Source organism: Heterodontus francisci, chromosome 16 (genome assembly GCF_036365525.1).
Source record: "Heterodontus francisci isolate sHetFra1 chromosome 16, sHetFra1.hap1, whole genome shotgun sequence".
Lineage (NCBI taxonomy): Eukaryota > Metazoa > Chordata > Chondrichthyes > Heterodontiformes > Heterodontidae > Heterodontus > Heterodontus francisci.
In genome coordinates, this window is record NC_090386.1 from 30,101,888 (window position 1) to 30,114,174 (window position 12,287).

The 12,287-nt window shown below is 43.1% G+C and overlaps 1 protein-coding gene across 4 annotated transcripts in view; it reads left to right on the top strand.

Annotated features, from left to right (window-relative positions):
* gnas (GNAS complex locus) overlaps nt 1-12,287 on the top strand; it is a 392,017-nt gene that overhangs the window by 359,851 nt on the left and 19,879 nt on the right. For all 4 annotated transcript variants that reach the window (XM_068048067.1, XM_068048068.1, XM_068048070.1 and 1 more), the window contains exons 7-8: nt 4,003-4,076; nt 9,433-9,491. In XM_068048067.1, coding sequence (XP_067904168.1) covers nt 4,003-4,076; nt 9,433-9,491 — 133 coding nt within the window. The remainder of the gene's footprint in view (nt 1-4,002; nt 4,077-9,432; nt 9,492-12,287) is intronic.

Sequence of the window (12,287 nt, forward strand, 5' to 3'; positions counted from 1 at the left end):
AGGTTTTTGGGACAGGAGAAGATTACAGAGATGGGAAAGGGCATGGTCATGGATGGATTTGTAAGCAAGGATAATAATTTTAAAACCATGGCATTACTTGACTGGGAGCCATTGTTGGTCAGTGAACACAGGGGAGGTAAATGAACGGGTCTCAGTGCTAGTAAAGACACGGGCAGCAGTGTTTTGGGTGACCTCAAGTTTATGGAAGGTAGAATGTGGGAGACCAGCCAGGAGAACATGAAATAGTCAAGTCTAGCGGTAACAAAGGCATGAATGAAGGTCTCAGCAACAGATGAGCTGAGGCGATGCAAAGTGTTGGGTGATGTTATGGAAGGCGTAATAGTGTGGATATGTGGTCAGAAGCACCTCTTGAGGTCAAACTATGACTCCAAGTAAAGGCTGGCTCAGGTCTGCGAATGAAACCCGACCCAAGCCCGACAGAGCTACATCCGGCCAGAGTCCTTTCACTTTTTCCCGTACCCGACCCGACCATCAGTTAACCTAGCTTCCGCTTTTCACTTTGTTGCTTATCTGCACAAGCTTTAAAAAACTGTAACTAAAAACCTTTCAAGTCCAAAAAGTGCATTAACATTGGAACCACATACCGGAGGTGGTCAGAGTGTGTCCGACCCAACCCGAGGCTGAATACCGGACCTGGAAGTATGACCCGACCCGACCCCGACACCTGTCGTCTGGTCCTGTCGGGTTCGTGTCGGGTCGCCATGCTCTAACTCCAAGGTTATGAAAAGTCTGTTTTAGTCTTAGTCATTGAGAGATACAGCACTGAAACAGGCCCTTCAGCCCACCGGGTCTGCGCCGACCATCAACCACCATTTATACTAATCCTACATTAATCCCATATTCCCTACGATATCCCCACCATTCTCCTACCACCTACCTACACTAGGGGCAATTTACAATGGCCAATTTACCTATCAACCTGCAAGCCTTTGGCTGTGGGAGAAAACTGGAGCACCCAGCAGAAACCCACGCGGTCACGGGGAGAACCTGCAAACTCCGCACAGGCAGTACCCAGAATCCGAACCCGGGTCGCTGGAGCTGTGAGGCTGCATTGCTAACCACTGCGCCACTGTGCCTCCCTAAGCCAGTTGCCAGGGGCAGTTGGGTAGAGTTGGAAGCCAGGGGACAGGGACCAAAGACAAACGGCTTCAGTCCTGCCAATATTTAATTGGAGGAAATTTCTGCACTGGATGTCAGATAAGCAGTCTGATAATTTCACAACAGTGGAGGAGACGAGAGAGGTGGTGGTGATGATGTAGAGTTGGATGTCGTCAACATGCATGTGAAAACTACTTTTGGATGAAGTCGCAAGGGACAACATTTAGATGAGAAACAGGGGTGGGGGCCAAGGATAGATCCTTGGGGTCACCAGAGTTAAAGATGCGGGAGCAGGAATAGAAGCCATTGCATGTGATGCTATGGCTACAGTTATTTAAGAATGGAACCAGGCACGTGCAGTCCCACCCAGTTGGGCAACAGTGGAGAGGCAATGGAAGAGGATGGTGTGATCAACCGTGTCAAAGGTTGCAGACAGGCCGAGAAGTGAGAGTTTATTTTTGTCATAGACACAGATGATATTTGTGATTTTGAGAGCTGTTTTGGTTCTCTGGCAGGGGTAGAAACCTAATTGGAGGGATTCAAACATGGAATTCCAAGAAATCTGGGCACAGATTTGGGAGGCATCAATCTGTTCAACTACTTTGTAGAGGAAAGGGAGGTTGAAGATGGAGTGGTAGTTTGTAAGGATGGTGGGGCTAAGGGATGTTTTTTTGAGGAAAGGGGTGTTGACAGCAGATTTAAAGGAGTGGGGTGACAGCACCTGAAGAGAGAACAGGATAACAATATTGTGTAACATGGGAGCCAAGAAGGAACATTGGGTGGTCAGCAGTTTAGTGAGAATAGGGTTGAGGGAGCAGGAGGTGGGTCTCGTGGACAAGATGTGCTCAAAGAGGGCATGAGGGTAATTAGAAGAGAAACTCGAGAAAGACGCAAGTTCAGGGCTAGGATGGGGGATCTTTAGAGGAAGTTTGGTCCAGTGGGAGGGAAGTGACAGAGGCAGATGATCAGATGGTCTCAATCTTAGTGATAAAAAAATCCATGAGCTCCTTGCGCTTCTTGTTGGAGGTGAGGGTGGAGGAGACAGGAGAGGGGTTTAAGAAGGCAGTTTATAGCATTCCAGGGTGATTCCAGAAGAGTGAGCAGTTTTAGCAGACGAGAGCAGGATCCAATAATGCTTTGTGGTCCAGCCAGTTCTGGAGGTGAATGGCTAAACCAGTATCCGCCATATCCGTTGAAGTCTGCATCAAAACAGATTCTCGACTACACCTTTTCCTGCCTCTTGTAAGGACTCCATTCCATGCTTCCAGTTTCTCAGTCTGCAATGCATCTGCTCTAATGATGCAACCTTCCACGACAGCGCTTCTGACATGTCTTCCATTTTCCTCAACCGAGAATCCCCCCCCACTGTGGTTGACAGGGCCCTCAACCGAGTCCGGTCCATTTCCTGCACCTCTACCCTCACCCCTTCCCCTCCCTCCCAGAACCGTGACAGGGTTCCCCTTGTCCTCACTTTCCACCGCACAAGCCTCCACATCCAAAGGATCATTCTCTGCCATTTCCGCCACGTCCAGCATGATGCTGCTACCAAACGCATCTTCCCTTCCCCTCCCCTGTCAGCATTCCGAAGGGATCATTCAGTCCGTGACACCCTGGTCCACTCCTCCATTACCCCCAACACCTTGGCACCTTCTCATGCAATCGCAGGAGATGTAATACCTGCCCACCCTTTTACCTCCTCGCTCCTCACTATCCAAGGCCCCAAACATTCCTTTCAGGTGAAGCAGTGATTTACTTGTACTACTTTCAATGTAGTATACTGTATTTGCTGCTCACAATGTGATCTCCTCTACATTGGGGAGACGAAACGCAGTTTGAGTGACCGCTTTGCAGACCACCTCCGCTCAGTCCGAAAGCATGACCCCGAGTTTCCGGTTGCTTGCCATTTCAACACACCCGCCTGCTCCCGTTCCCACTTATCTATCCTGGGCTTGCTGCAGTGTTCCAGTGAACCTCAATGCAAGCTCGAGGAACCTCATCTCATTTACCGATTAGGCACGTTGCAGCCTGCCAGACTGAACATTGAGTTAATTAATTTCAGAGTATGACATGCCCCCCTTTTTGTTTTTAGTTATTTTTTTATTTATTTTATTTTAGTTTGTTCTTATTTTTCACCACTTTTTTCATGTTTGTGCTTTGGGCCTTGGCTGTTCATTTTTTTGTCAATTGCACTAATGCTTTGTCTTTGTCTTTCAGCACACCATTTACATACCGTTTGCCTTTGCTCCATGACCTTCTGGTCAGTTATTCTGTGTGACCCTCTGTCCTATCAATACCTTGCCTTTTGTTATCTCTTGCCTCACACCCTCTTTATTTGCTTAAGAACTATTACATTTCTCACCTTTGCCAGTTCTGATGAAAGGTCACTGACCTGAAACATTAACTCTGCTCTCTCCACAGATGCTGCCAGACCTGCTGAGTATTTCCAGCATTTCTTGCTTTTATTTCAGATTTCCAGCATCTGCAATATTTTGCTTTTATAAATTATATATGTTTGTACTTTGGTTATACTTTGTAGCGTCCCAATATCTGATCTCAGTTATATCTTGTTGCTCTGTCTCACTGCTGGCTCACTGTCCCGGTTGCTTCTTTTCTGTGTCTGAGCCCTATCACTGGTATATCTCTATCCCAATGATTGATTCAATTCTGTTTGATTATGTGTGTCCCAATGCTAAAGAGTGGCCACTTAAGCAAAATACTGGTAATTCGCTTGTGCCGGTGGATAATTCTTGTCAGTTATGTATCAAGGCTCAAAGCATTGCTGCATACTTTGATGTCTCTGCAATCCAAAGATCTGTAATATGCAACTTGGTAACAACAGGCTCTTTGCTTTTCCCGTTATGCTGACATTCTCTTCTTTTGTAGGACCTTCTGCGATGCAGAGTTTTGACATCGGGAATTTTTGAAACCAGGTTTCAAGTTGAAAAAGTAAACTTTCAGTGAGTATTCCTTAGCTCATAGTTTGTTCTGTGTATGGTAATGACATGCAAGCAAGTGACATTTTGTTTTGATTTGTGAACAGTTATGAATGTGTTGATAGAACCATTAGGATGCTGCTGCAGTGCATATGCAGTCGCAGTCTTTGCTTTTCCATCCTCGGGTGGTGGTGAACGAACACAGGAAAAGAAAATTAGTCAGCAGATCATCTTGAATGCCTCTTATACACCCACCAGTGTTTTGTTCATGAGGTGTTGGCACCTCTTGGGAAGAGAACATATCTATCTATGTGGATCAGTGGAGGTAAAGTGGGATTTAAGAGAAAACCTAAGTAAATTAATCACACAATGTAACAAGTTGTGAATTCTAGGTTACTGTTAATCCCATCATTCTCTTCTGCAATCACTTTTCACTTAATTAAAACACTGTTTCTAACCCCCTCAAACGAAGGTTTTCTTATGCAGTGGTTACTGAGAGAGGGAATGAGACTTTTTATTGACATATATAACCTGTGCAGTTGTGAATCCCTACTTGATAACCAAGTCTCTTTGTTACAACCATTTAATCAGTCCTTTCTTCGTTTAACCAATGAATGATTCAGCTCCACTTTTCCTGCTGTTTGTCTAAGTCACAGCAAAATGGAATACAGCATCAAAAGGGTGCACCCAGTGCATAAGTCCACAACTGGTTACATACGAACATACAAAATAGGAGCAGAAGTAGGCCATTCAGCCCCTCGAGCCTGCTCCACCATTCAATAAGATCATGACTGATGTGTGTGTGTTTCGAATTGCACACTCCCATCTACCCCGATAACCCTTGATTCCTTTGCCTAACAAGAATCTATCTACCTCCGCCTTAAAAATATTCAATGACCTTGCCTGCACCTCCTTTTGAGACAGAGTTCCAAAGTCGCACAACCCTCTGAGAAAATATTTCTCATCTCTGTCCTAAAAGAGCAACCCCTAATTTTAAAAACGTGTCCACTAGTTCTGGACTCACCCACAAGAAGAAGCATCCTCTCCACACCCACTTCAGTCAAGTCTCCCCTCACTCTTCGCAACTCCAGTGAAAAAAAGCCCAATCTGTCCAACCTTTCCTCATAACACAACCTGCTCGTTCCAGGTATCAACCTAGTAAACCTCCTCTGAACCACCTCCAACATATTTACGTCCTTCCTTAAATAAGGAGACCAAAACTGCACACAGTATTCGAGATGTGGTCTCACCAATGCGCTGTATAACTGAAGTATAACATGCTTACTTTAATTTTGAATTCCTCTCGTAATAAAGAATCTCATTCCATTAGCCGCCTTTATTACCTACTGTACCTGCATACTAACTTTTTGTGACTCATACACTAGAACATCTAGATCCCGCTGCACTTCGGAATTCTGCCTCTGCAATCGTTCTCCGTTTAAGTAATACTGTGATTTTTTTATGTTTCCTGCCAAAGTGAACAACTTCACATTTTCCCACTTTATACTCCATCTACCAAATTTTTGCCCACTCGTTCAACCTATCTATATCGGTCTGCAACCTCCTTATATCCTCTTCACAACATACTTTCCTGCCTGTCTTTGTGTCATCAGCAAATTTAGCTACCGTACCATCGCTCCCCTCATCTAAGTCATTGATATAAATTGTAAAAAGTTGAGGCCCCAGCACAGACCCCTGCAGGACTCCACTCGTCACATCCTGCCAATCAGGAAAGGTTGATTCAGCTAAGGAACGTAGGTTATAAGCATGTGATCTAGCCTGCTGTTAACTAGGCATTTACACATGTTACTTTGAGCTTTATTAATTTATTTATGTCCTCAATTTATGGCTGTTGCTTGAAAACACATGGCAAGCACCTGGTCTGTCTATCTGTCCCTTAGCAGATCTGGCTTGATTACCTCAAGTTATAGTTTTGCTTCTTTTCCGTTGTGAAATTTGTTTAATATACCAGAATCAGTCTGGAGAGCAGGAACAATTCCAGCCACCACTTCATTATCTACCTCTGACCTTGCTTTGCTGCCATGTCTTTTGATCACCCTCCACAGTGCCTATAGTTCTCACTTAAAACACTAAAAGTAAGGAACTCATGAATGTCCTCATTGTCTAGAGGAATGAGAGGTATTTTCTAAATTCTATCCACCCGCTCCTCCGCAAATTGGCATTCTGTTTATCACCTCTCCCAGTGGACTTCTTGGCACCTAGGGAGTAAGGAACCTCTTGATGTGATGCATAAGACATCACAGCCATATGCGATGGGCTGGATAGACCACTTGTCTTTTCCTTTACACAGTGTTTGTATCTTCCCCTGTTCATGTTCATAACCGCATCTGTTCCTTCTGATGTGTCTCCCTGCACAGTCCTTCCTCCCTCTTTTTCTTTCTGCACCCCCACCCAACTACGATAGAGTAATTTAATCTCCATCTGCACCCATCTTATTCATGAATCCATGTGTTCATCACAAACGAGTTCAAATTCTTCAGTGCTCACCTATTCGGGCCTCCACCCTCCATCGTTCCTGGCTTTGCCAAACATTACCAGCTAACTGGAGGCAAATAAAAGGGAACGTCATAGAGTAGTGGTTTTAATGTGTTACGTTACTGCTTACCATAGAGCTTCACATGAATGTCAAATTGCTGTAACTAACATCAGATTTATCTACCAGTAAAGAAGAGGTGATAAATAAGGTTCATAACAAACATCAAATAGGATAAACCAGAAAATAAATAAATATCCAAGTAGGATTGAGCTGTCGGGGTTTCAGTGATCCAGTAGCTAGGGCTAAGAAACTGCAGGTTGGCATGTACAAGTAAGTAAATTTCCAGCACTGCAATGTTTAAGTCCTGGCACTTGGATGAGGGCGCAGTTTCAGTCTGGAGAAAGGCAAATTTAGGTTTGATGTCAGGAAATCTCCCCATAGCATAATCAGCACATGGACTGACACAACAAACACAATAATGGAAGCAGCCACCCTGGTGTCATTCAAAAAGAACTGTTGAAGGCTTTGATGGAACTGTAGACTAGTCTCAGAATGGATGAGCTAAGATTGGCTGCCCTCGTCTCCTTCATCGCCCTCTTTCTGAACTGATCAACTATATTTGATTCGTTATTTGGATCAGGAATCCTTGGGAGATTCTTAAGTTTCTGAGCACATATGCTTCTCAACTTCTTTTGAGTCAAGAAGTTGCTTCCTCATTTTATTCCACTCGTCAAAGGTAGAGCTTTACTGTGTGGATACTCCTAGATCACCAAGCTACTGTTGGACCTGCATTGAGTGGCTTTGTATGTCGAGGCAGTTATTTGTTTTTTCTTCGGTTCCAAGACCCAGGACAAATCAGTGACTGAGTAATAGCTAATTGTGTGGCAGTGTTGGTTCAGCTGTACTGTCATCTTAGGAACATAGTAACGGAAGTAGGTCATTTAACCCCTCAATCCTGTTCTGCCATTCCGTTAGATCCTGGCTGATCTGCATCTTTATTCAATTTACCTGCCTTGGTTTCCTCGATACCTATGTCTAACAAAAATCTATCAATCTTGGTTTTGAAATTACTAGCTTCGATATCTTGTGGAAAAGAAACGCAGGGCTCAGGTTAAAGTTCATTCTACCTGTTCGGCTTGCTGGGCATATCACGACAGATTTTGTTCATATTTGTAAAGTGGCTGTGTAACTTAGTACGCACAACAAAATAGTGTCCTGTGTAGTGCCACACATCAATTTTTAACTTGGTGCTTTATAAAGCCCAGAGCCTACACGCTTTTTACTTGAAGCTGAATAGAACAGACTAACTAATCCAAGATCCCAAAACTTAAACCTGGAAAGCCTGATAAGGCAGGATTGTAGTGTGTGGAGGATGCACATTATTCACAGAATGAACACAAAGGTGGCCTTGCTTCATTCTCATTCAACAGTCTTCACCCATCATAGCAATCCAGCTCTGCAGTGCAGAACCTGAGAGGGAGAATTTAGTGGAAGCCAGAAAAAAACAGTGGACGCACAACCTGTAAGACACTATCATATGTAACAATCGAACTTGGGTCTGAGTACTTGGTAAACAGGGCCACTTTGAGAATTAAATAAAAAGATGGAGCACTGCAGATTTTTTTTTTCAGAAGTACTGATTCTAGGTAAATTAATGTAATGTAGCAAATCAATTAAAACAAGTTCAATTCTTAAAATGTTATATTTCAATTCATCATCCTTTGAATTTTTTTAATCGTTTCTGGGATGTAGGCGTTGCTGGCTAGGTCTGTATTTATTGGTCATCCCTACTTGCCCTAGAGAAGGTGGTTGTGAGCTGCCTTCTTGAATCACTGCAGTCCTTGGGGTGTAGGTACACCGGTGCTATTAGGACAGGAGTGCCAGGATTTTGACCCAACGACAGTGAAGGAACGAGACTAGCTTTTAATTCCAGATTTTTTTAATTGAATTCAAATTTCACCATTTGTCGTGGTGGGATTTGAACCCATGTCCCTCTGAGCAATAAGCCTGGTGCTCTGTGTTACTAGTCTAGTAACATTTCCACTACGCCACCGCCTCAGCATATAAATACATATTCAATAAGTTAGGGAAGAGGGAAGGATTTTTTTGAAGTCATCAGCATCATATAGTAATGTACTTCCTTTACTGCTCCAAAAGGCTGCAAATTTCATTTTATAATTGTTCCTCAGATTTTTTTTTGGCCAAGAGGCACCAGCAGTCAGACCAGGATGAGAGAACAAGGAATTTAAATGTACTCAAAGGAAATTACGTTGTGTCAGATCACATAAAGAATTGAGCTTTTTGTTTGAAGAATGAGCAAGAGGAAACCTATAATAGGTAGTTAACGCTTTTCCTCATTCCTTCAGCTGTGCACATACAAATGAATTGTGCCACAACTTTTGTTATTTTGAGCTGTCAGAGCAAGTTCCATGAAGTTAAGGAATAATGAGCTCATTCCACAACTCATTTAGCCAGATACTGTTTTGTAATGTTTTACTTCATGTTTTGTTAAAAATAAAACTGTAAAATGTGAATGCTTTTCGTTCTCTCTGTATAGAATACATGCACTTTATTTCCAGTATCTACTGAAATTGTTATAGGAACTATGATTGACTCTAGCGCTAGAAAATTCAATGTTCCAGCTTTAAGAAGCGTCAGTAGAACACTGGAATGTTTTTAACCTTGACCATGAGAATATTGCTGCCAGTTGGAATGTTGGGACAAATTTTTAGCAAAGTTCATTTTTTCATTTTTTTTTGCTTATCATGGTTAGACTTCTTTTTGAATATGAATAGTCTTCAATTCGGTGAAATTGATTTTGCCTGTCTCTTAAGCTTGTCTTGAGTTGATTGTAAAATGGATTCAACCACTTTGCTTTTGCAGCATGTTTGATGTCGGAGGGCAACGAGACGAACGCAGGAAATGGATTCAGTGTTTCAATGGTAAGAGCTGGAAGTGAAGTATTTTATGGGGTTTATTCCTGGTAAGACGGGTATTATAGATTTGGGAAAATTCTTTGACCATGTGTATCCATCAGCTTGGGGACAGGAAGACAGACATTAATCCAAGGAGGAAGAGCACATAATACTTCAAAATAATGCCGCTTGTTCCAAGTCTGCAAGCTCGGCGAGCTTAGTTTGGTGGTTTCACCAGATGTCAGTGCAGTTTTTGCCCAACACATGATTCCATCTGTTTGGAAATGAGACACTAGTGGAGACCCAGCTCATCCTGCTTGAATAACCTCTGAAATCCTAGAGCCAGGTTGATGGAGCTTGAAGAAACATGGTTGTTCCCAGCTCTGGAATGGTGGTGGTAAACAGAATAACGCACCTAAAGTCAGCAGCATCATGCACCTGTCATCATATAGTCAGTGACATAGTAAATGCCCAAAGATGGGAGAATTTCCTGTTGTTGGTGCCTCTGGGGGTTTCCATAGGAGCTCATGTCGAAACTAGACACTGTTCACGGTGGCCCAACACAGCAGCAGCTCAAGAAGGCAGCTCACCACCACCACCTCCTCGAGGGCAATTAGGGATGGGTAATAAATGCTGGCCTAGCCAGCGACGCCCACATCCCATGAATGAATAAAAAAAAGCCAAGCTCAATCTTGTTTTCACCCACTATCCACATCTGCACTTCAAGCAAAATCATGGGAATGGCATTTAGGGGTGGAAACTCAGGCCAACTTACACTGCTAACGCAGTTGGCACTGATGCCAATTTGAGTGCCTGACTGCTGTCGTTATTGAACTGGGCATTCAATCTGAGACCTGCTGGCTGCATAAATTCGCTAAGCTATTAGGAAACTTTATTGTTTTCATATGTCCAGCTTCCTATGTAATATGCCACAGCTGCTTGTTTGTTTGTTTAACACTGTTACTTTCAGATTTTTTTTTCATGTGTTAAGTTGCTTCCGAGGTAGTTGGTTATGCTGCCAATGTTTTGGGAGTTTAATCTGTAATGCCAGATCCCACTATTTACATCAGTGAACCCTATAAAATGAAACTAAAATTAAGAGTGAGGAGCAAGATTTTCCTGAAAGACAGAGAAATTAGATTTAACAAGCGACAGACCAGGAAAAAGACAAATGCATGCAAGAGAGGAGCAAGCTGACACAAAAAAGTGAATGTCAGTGAGTTGGCTCAACAGGAAAGGTTTGGGACATGCATGGTGATTGCAAATAGAGATCTACAATTTACTGTGCACAAATTATACACATGTAACTACTTCCATTGTAAACCATTTTAAATTGCGGCATTGTGTATCCATTGATTTGACAATTGCCAATTATACATCTGTGCTAAGCTACAGTCTCTCATGCCTGCTGTTGAATGCCTATCTGACATTGTCGTGGATAAAGCTGAAGTTCTTCCAATTGAACGACTGAAGCGATCATTTGCAGCCTTTCCTGCAAACACCACTTCCTTGTCACATATTGGATCACTTTTTTAAATTCACTTTAATCATGACGTGGGACTGCCATCATACATAGGCCAGACCAGATAAGGAAGGCAGGTTTCCTTTCCGAAAGGCCTTTTGCAAATATGGCTTGCTGCTCATTCTAGAATTGAGCTTAATTTGCCATATACCATGAGCAAGATAGCTTATTTACACCTTCATATTATCACTCATCTGTCTTTATCTACTGCCACCAAAACCCTGATCCACTCCTTTTTCACTTCCAGACTCAACTGCTCCAACACTACCCTTGATTGCTTCCCAACCTCCAAATTCCATAGACTCCGACTCAATTACAATTCTGATACCCACATCCAGTCCCACACCAAGTGCTTTCGGCCATCTTTAATGATAGACATTAAATCCTTGTTCCCAGTGTATCACATTTATAATGCTCATCTTCATCTGTCACTTGATATATACTCTTGTACCTCTCTTACTTTTACAACCTCCTGAATTATTGCACCTCCTCCTATGTCAGGACCCTGGTCCTTCAGGACTCGGATTCTGGCCTTCTGTGCACAATCTCTAATCTGTGGTGGGTAAGGAGGATCCTTCATTTGTATTGATTCTATTCTCTGCAATTTCTTCCCTGAGCCCTACATCCTCAGTCTCTACCTTCAGAAGTCTTTTCAAGCAGTTTTTCGTCACCTCTCCTAACTCTCAACACCCATTTCTTTCTTCCTTTGTGAAGTTCCTTGGAGTATTTCATCAGCCTTAAAGGTGTTCTATAAAGATAAGCTCAACCCTCTGCTACTCCAACCCACACATACTAGCATCCAAAATACCTTGAACATCTCTACAGTGGCGCAGTGGTTAGCACCGCAGCCTCACAGCTCCAGCGACCCGGGCTCAATTCTGGGTACTGCCTGTGTGGTGTTTGCAAGTTCTCCCTGTGTCTGCGTGGGTTTTCTCCGGGTGCTCCGGTTTCCTCCCACAGCCAAAAGACTTGCAGGTTGGTAGGTAAATTGGCCATTATAAATTGCCCCTAGTATAGGTAGGTGATAGGGAAATATAGGGACAGGTGGGGATGTGGTAGGAATAAGGGATTCGTGTAGGATTAGTATAATTGTTTGGTTGATGGTCAGCACAGACTCGATGGGCCGAAGGGCCTGTTTCAGTGCTGTATCTCTAAACTAAACTAATCTATTTTATTCCAGCACCTTGATAGATTATTCCAGTTGCTCAGGATCCTAAACTTGCCAAAATCTGTTTTAAATTTACCATTCACTAATTTATGTTTGTCCCATTGGCTGTAATACTCCCAATTTACATTATCTG